Below are 7776 nucleotides of genomic sequence, written 5' to 3' on the forward strand. Positions count from 1 at the left end.
TTTAAAAATTAAATAGGCTTATTTTTTTTAATTTAAATTATATGATAAAAAAAGATATGAATGTACTGTAAAAAGTTTGAGAAATGACCATTGTAACGACTTATCCAATAGCGGAAATGAAAAATGGCCCCACCATACCATATATTAGTTAATCTTAGCCGTCCATTGGTGGTCACCATTCTAAAGTTAGCAGTGAGACATGTCATGTCACGAAAGTTGTCTTTTCCTTCCACTGAACTGCTTCATAAATCACACTGCAATACACAAGTTATGTATTTCTTTGGACCCATAGAATTTGCATAATTAAGAACCTAATGGGTTTTACCTACGACTTTTAATTCAATAGTTAAAAATAAAATTTAACATTATATGCTTAAATTTGACCCTATAGTGAGATTTGGGTGTACAAATTCTCAAGAATTTAATTTTATTTAATATTTTTAATTAATTAAATAAAAACAATGTATAAATTTAGGGAGTTAATAAAAAAATGCTTCTCAAGTTGAGACAAAACTCATACTGGAAAAAGGGGTGACATTAAAATTATAAAATTTCAGGTCATTTTAGTAACAATGTTGCATTGGACTTTTTGGAGGGATTAGTTAGCTTTTCTCCAAATGACTTTTTGAATTTTTATTTTTGAAAGCAAATGACTTTTTGATTTGTTTACTGTACTTTCACAGAACTGATGGGGAATTTCAATTTAGGCTTCTTTTTATTTAATTGGAGAAGTGGCGTTCACTTTTCAATACCTTACTCTTTAATTCCATAAATTGGTCTAGGAGAAAATGGTTTTGCATTCAACACTTGTAACTTCTACTTTTACTTTTACTTATTATGCCGTTTGACTATCTATAAATTCTTTTTTTAAAGGAACAATTGGAATTTTACATATTACTGGAATTACAAGCAAGAACCTCAATCAATAATGAAGGGGAAAGAAAGACCAATTCATGAGAATCAGTCATTGAAACAGCCGGCCTAATAAGAGTGATCACGGACTGATTCCCTGATCTTCAAACAAAAACAAAACTAACAATACAACTCCTGCGTAAGAGTTTTTACGTCTGCAGTTAGATTGCCAAAATAAGATAAACCTGGGCAAGGGTTGGCAATTACTTGCACTAAGCAGAATCAGTCGGTTTCCATCACAACTCGTCCATAACCCTTCACTTTTATCCAACTACTGTCATGGAAAGGCCTTAGGATTTCTTTATATGCCAAAGTGTCATGTGGCTTCGCTCATTTAGAGTTGAGAAAAGCTATCTGTCATGTAAAATATGGCATTCTTTCCCATTTACTTCTACTACTGATAATCACCTATTAAATATATGAATCTCTATTACACATATTTGTGTTTTGTGACTTAGTCCGGTCTAAGCATAAATTTCCACTTTACACAGGGCGGCCAGCATTTCCTGTGTGATGCCATTTCTTTCCTATTTTCAAGTCAAATGCGTTGCTGTCAAAAACTGGCAACATAATTCTTCACTCTTTACACAAGGCGGCTGGCATTTCCAAATCGAAATTGCCCAGAATTCAATGTCTTTTAATAATCCAGCTACTTTTTACTAAACTTCCAACTTTCCAAAAAGGGAATAGGAACTTATTCTATAAACTGAGAAAAACTCAAACCCAGAATATTCATGTTCCAACATGAAGCAACATTCAACATATTTTAATATATAAACATATCACTAATTACCAAACCAAGATGGCCATTATAGAGAGAGAAACGCACAAGAGTGGTGGAGTCCTGAAATAAGGTGTTGCTTTAACAAAGAAATTAATGTTAAACATAAAATGGTAATGTAGCAGGGAAGAAGCTAATCACTCAATACAAGATAACAAATGAGAACTACAGAAGATCTAGGTTTCCTTTGGAGGAGCCTTCTTTGCAGCCTCTGCTGCTGCTTTCTCTGCTTCAATCTCAGCAACAATTGCATCAATTTCTGCTTCTTCAAGCTGTCGCAGGCCATGCTCTTTTGTCATCACAGCTATTTCTATGTTCTTCCCCCCACTCTCAACAACCTAAAGTAAAAAACACATACCATAAGATAAAATAATTAAAAAAAATATGCAAGTTTTTTTTTTTTTTACATTCTTTTTCAATTACAAACATAAGTTGCAGAACTAATGCATAACGCATTACGAATAATTTAACATGACTCGCCTCATTTAAAAGTGAGAATCTGAACAGATGCCATCTTAGCATTAGCAAACACAACATTTCACAAAATAATGCACCATCGTGCTAAACAAAATTGATTAGTTAATGCAGAAAAAGCACACTTAAATATTGGATAGCCAAACCAATGCATTAGAAAAGTTACAAGCAACTATTCTCATTTGAAATGCAACACTGCGCATGATAAAGCTCCATCTGACTTTATCAACACATTAAACAAACTTGTTTATGTGATGCAGAAAAAGCAGCCACAGAGATTATTCATACATAGATCATCAACAAAATCATTAGATTATTCATTTAATGCCCAGCTACATGTCTCATGAATCAACTTGAGGCACTTGGTTGAATAATTATCTACCAGACATGCTGTTCTTCAGCTGCTAGCATTCCTTTCCAAATGTCTTAATAGGAGAATATTTAAATTCAAGTAACCAAGGAAAACAACATGGGCCTATCCAACAATAAACTAAAAATAATTTCAGTTACAAAGAAACTGAAAGTTATCCAAAACTATTATAGAACCAAGTTGCCTCTTAATATTGGCGTGTGGAATTTTTCCCTTTTCCTTCTCTTTACCTTTACTTCCTTTTTCCCCATAAATTATTATTCCTTTCTCCACCTTGGTTTTAGGGCAGCTAAACCAAAATAGCTCAATCACATTGAAAAAAGAAAAAAATAGGAAGACAATTCCCAATTACTTGATCTATATTAATGGCAAGTATAATTTAAGTTAACTGCATCTTGCTGGTGTAGCTGGTTGCACCTTAGTTGTTTACCCTTACAAACTAGCACAAAGACAAGCTTTGAATTCAGGCATCCTTATTTCCTTACTCATGGTCTGTGTACAGCCGCCCAGAGAATATGTTCTAGCATATATTAAAAGCTACAATTGACTACACCCAAAATTCAGAAAAGGCTTGTAAAATGATCATAATCATCTTACCCACATATCAAACAAGTGCTCAGTGAGAGAAAATGCCAAACCAGTTAGTCATGGAAATGATGCATACCGTGAACTAAATATCTAGAATCCCAGGAGAATGAACATAGGAGAAAACCTTCCAATCACTTGATACAGACAATTGTTCAGAAAGTTCCAAAGTACAAGTCAGAATAATTACATCTTGATCATAGTTTGCCTTTGTCTCTTCACAAATCTCAGCATTTAGCCAGCAAAGAAGAGTTTTCACCTAGATAACCTGGTTTATGGTTTGGGTTCTGCCACCTAGAGATTTTCTCCTTATGCCAAGTGAAATGCTAGAGGCAGTTCCTCTACTTTTAAATTTAGAAGTCGTACGTTGGTTATTTTATTTGATCATTATTCATCTAAGCCCTAGGTGCCCAACAATATCACAATGTCACTTCAGTTATCCACTTAAAAGTTCCAAACATACATGCTCAACTTGGAAAATCACAAAAGTTCCTTGAAAACACACACTAGTTTACAGTAAGAACTGGACTAATGAAGATGGGAAATTTCAGCTGCCTACACATTAGATTTTCTTAAAAAACAAGACATTGTTAAATACAACAGCATTGGCACATCTTCATATAATTCATATGGGATAAAAAAGCAAAAGAAACATATGGCAAATTCAAAGGAATGATTGAAAGGGACATTACAATTTGAATCCCAAAGAGACCAATTAGCCAGTCATGTGGCATCTAAATGCTAAACAAATAGGTAAACTGCTATCACAAACCAAAAATAAACAATATCACACACTTTGTTTATCTCTCTCTTACACTCAGAAATCTGTTGATAAAATGAACTAAAGAGGATAATCATAAAATGAGATATAAGCTCAAAACAACCTGAAGATACTATGCAAGAAAAATATATAGTAAACCACACTAATAAATAAACCAGCATGATGAGAGTGCAGCTCATTAAGCTAACGAGACTATGGCTTCTCCAGCAGTGGAAACTTTTGCATAGTTTTCAGTATGTTCTGCAATCTTTTGTCTTGGGACAAGATTAATAGAATTGATCCAAGAAATGTCCTTAATTATAGTGAACTAAGTCAACTCAACTAAGCCTTTATCCCAAAATTTTGGGATCGGCTATATGAATTCTCTTTCTCTACTCTAAATGATTTTAGGTTAAATCCTTAGAAATGTGTAATGCTTATAGGTCATGTTGTACTACTTTTCTCCAAGTCAGTTTAGGTCTACCCCTTCTTTTCTTTCTATACTCTGACCTAATGTGCTCTACTTATCTAACTAGAGTCTCCGTATATCTACGCTTCACAGAACCAAACCACCTCGATCTCCTTTCTCTCAACTTATTCTCAATTGACACCACTCCTACCTTTTTTCTAATACTCTCATTACGGACTTTTATCTAATCTAGTATGGTCAATCATCCACCTTAACATAGTGAACTAAGTCAGTAATCAAAAAATAAAAGGACAAAAAAAATCACAGAATAAACCATATACAAAGCACGCCAATGTTGATAAAAGTCCCTCTAACTATACCCATTCATATATGCATCTATGTTAAAAACCAATTCACCAACAATATATGATAGCACCTCATAACAAGTAACCATTTTTAATCATCATTCATAGTCAAATCAACATATGCTTGGCTTCAAAAGTCAACTAAATAGGATAAATTATTCTATTAGGCATTGCTTCACATTGGTAACTACAGTGGAACACATGGAATGCAGCTTCTATTCAAAAGGTGAAATTCTAAAGAAGAATATGACAGATCAACCAATTTGTGTGTGACATACACATTCAGCATTAAGCATGTATAGACAGAACGAGCAACTTACTTCAAGCAAAGCACGAATTGCTAACTTCACAGTTTCTTGCCCTGAAGTTTCTTTATAATTCTTTTCCAGGAACTCCCGCATTGAATTTGAGTTTCTCCCAGTAGCATTGGCTTTCCAGGCTGAAAATGCTCCAGATGGATCTGTCTGATAAAGAGATGGGACACCAGTGTAGGGATCAAAACCAACAATTAAGGTTGAAAGACCAAATGGTCTCACACCACCACTTTGTGTATACTTCTGTTGCAGGCCAGCAATGTAACGTGTTATATATTCAACTGTTACAGGGTCCTCAACAGTAAGCCTATGGCTCTGACACTCAATGCGAGCCCTGTTGACCAAAACACGAGCATCTGCTTTCAACCCAGCACATACTAGTGCTATGTGATCATCCAATGAAACAATTTTCCTCACCGATCTGCAACAAAAACAGCCAAAAAGATGGTGAACATGGACTGATAACAATGCATACCAAATATTATATAACATCTATGTGGATCCACTGATGGGAATATGGGATATACAATTAGAAACTCAATATTATTATAATAGAAATTATGGGTCCACTCATGCACGGACAATCCCCTAAGAACAGCAAGAAAAAATGGCAACGCCTTATGGTTTGAGTTACAAATAAATGCCATTATATAAGGAACCCTAAACAAAAGGGCCAAAGTTGAGACTATCAACTTAGAAGGAGAAAATTGTAAAGGAGAAACTCTTTGCGTTAGTTTCAGATGAGGTTACTGATACAAAAGTAATTATGAGTTCAAGGAAGCAAGAATGAAACTATTCCTGATTACATCTGTGAACAAATTGCATTTAATGTATCAATTCAAAATCAACAAAGACTATATTCAACTCTACTGCATCTTAATTCCAAAATAGTCAGGGTGGCTGCCTAGATCCATTTGGACCATTTCCCCTATTCCACTTATATAGCTGCTAAATCATTTGTCACTACTTCCTATGACCCCCATTTGTTTCGCAGAAAATAACTTGTATATGAAAAATCATTTTTTAAGAAAATGTTTTCATGAAAATATTTTCTATTGTTTTGTTGCAATGTTAAACCAATGGTACGTGCTTATTTCATGCATGAATAAGTATTTATTTTTCACATTTTAATAAGATTGTCAAATTCCATAAAATGACTTCCTCTTTTTCAAAAAAAAAAAGTCATTTTCCTTCAAAATGGCTTAGTTTTACTTTTAACAAAGAAAATATTTTCCATTGACCATGCACTAATAGCTAAAAAATGCAAAAAATATTTTCTACGCAAACATTTTCCGCGAAACAGAGGTTATGTCATCCTAAGTTTTCCCTGCACTACCTCATCTCCTATTAGTCTAAGGTGCTCAATCATCCAAGCTATCTCAATCTCCCTCCTCTTGATTTTTCCTCAATAAGTGCCACTTTCACCTTATTTAAAAACATTCTAACTCTCTAGCAGTGAAGCAAAAAGACCGCAATACCACACACACTTCTTTAAATCTTCAAATGGCACTATATACTAATTCAATTAATCAAGTTAGCAAGAGTTTAACAGAACACAAACAGACAGCGCACTGAAAACCGTTGCCTTGCTAACCAAGGACCCCTATATCAAATTTTTTCCATTTTCATCATACACTTTCACTTATTCACAAAATAAGGACAACCGTCAAATCACCATTCAATCCACACAAAATTACTAGCAAATACCCTAATGCAAAATTCTCTCAAAATTTGCATATACATATTACCTAGCATCTTGAAGTTTGGCGGTGGATTTCTTCTCGACACCGAGAACGACGACGTCAGTACCGCGAACACCTACAGCGGCGTTTCCCTTGCGGACGGCTTCGAGAGCGTACTCCACTTGGAACAAATGTCCATCCGGAGAGAACACAGTAATTGCGCGATCGTATCGAGCCATGTCAGTTTAAGCCTCTCTGAGGATTTCTGCGCGATCTGGTCTTTGTTTGCTTTTGATTCTGCGAGATATAGAGAGGAGAAAGGAACTAGTCGACTTAGGGGACAAGCCACTGCACTGATACGCAGCGCGATCGATCGCATCGAGCCAGGAGAAAGGTATTATTCGTCGCCGCTACGACGTCGTTTGCATTTTTACGAAATGACGATCATGGGCGATACCCGTGTATCTTATTTGTGCCCATTGTTTCAAAATTCTATGATGATTTATGAATTCAAGTTTTGCCAAAAAAAACATTTATTGAAAAGTATTTTTCCTTTAAAAATATGTTTTATAAATAATTTATTTTTTCCTAAATAAACATAGTCTGGAATTTTATTTTATTGATAAATTATTTTACAATACAATTCATAAAAAATTTATATTTTTATATTATTAAAATATATATTTATATATGGGTTGATCCAGTGGGTTAATTCAGTAGCTAAATATATAACCATAGAATGAGAGGGAGAGCAAACATAAAAAAGAAAAAAAAATCCCACTAATTCTAGATTATGTGACAAGAAATTATTAGGTTAGTCTAAATTTAATTTTTAAATAATAATTGCCAATTAAATTTTAATTTGTAGATTTAAAAGCTTGAGTAATTAATTTTTAATTGAACTTTTGTATTTATTTTTAATGAAAACCAACTAATTTTAATATTTTAATTTAAATTATAATACATAAATCAATTAATAAAAATTTAAAATTGATATACCTATTAAAAAAATTTTAAAAATATTTGAAGGGCCAATAATTAAATTAAATTTAATTAATTATTCTTTTTTAAAAGATACACTTACAATACAAAAAAATGGTTGAGGATTGATCTTTTACTCATAC

The 7776-nt window shown here is 33.6% G+C and overlaps 1 protein-coding gene across 1 annotated transcript; it reads right to left on the bottom strand.

Moving 5' to 3' along the window:
- Positions 1–1701: 1701 nt before the first annotated feature.
- Positions 1702–7123, bottom strand: LOC131180830 (proteasome subunit alpha type-7). Its single transcript, XM_058148628.1, has 3 exons — positions 6719–7123; positions 4977–5391; positions 1702–2031 (listed from the first exon to the last, which is right to left on the bottom strand). Exons 1-3 carry the CDS (start codon positions 6889–6891, stop codon positions 1870–1872), a joined length of 750 nt encoding a protein of 249 aa, XP_058004611.1. The 5' UTR covers positions 6892–7123; the 3' UTR covers positions 1702–1869.
- Between the last annotated feature and the right edge of the window lie 653 nt (positions 7124–7776).

This window comes from Hevea brasiliensis, chromosome 6, assembly GCF_030052815.1.
Source record: "Hevea brasiliensis isolate MT/VB/25A 57/8 chromosome 6, ASM3005281v1, whole genome shotgun sequence".
Lineage (NCBI taxonomy): Eukaryota > Viridiplantae > Streptophyta > Magnoliopsida > Malpighiales > Euphorbiaceae > Hevea > Hevea brasiliensis.

Coding starts and splice junctions, on each gene's coding strand:
- LOC131180830 (XM_058148628.1), bottom strand. CDS start 6,891: ATGGCTCGATACGATCGCGCAATTACTGTGTTCTCTCCGGATGGACAT. Junction 5,392..6,718: donor GCCAAACTTCAAGATGCTAG/GTAATATGTATA, acceptor TTTTTGTTGCAG/ATCGGTGAGGAAAATTGTTT. Junction 2,032..4,976: donor CAATTCGTGCTTTGCTTGAA/GTAAGTTGCTCG, acceptor TTTTTACTTTAG/GTTGTTGAGAGTGGGGGGAA.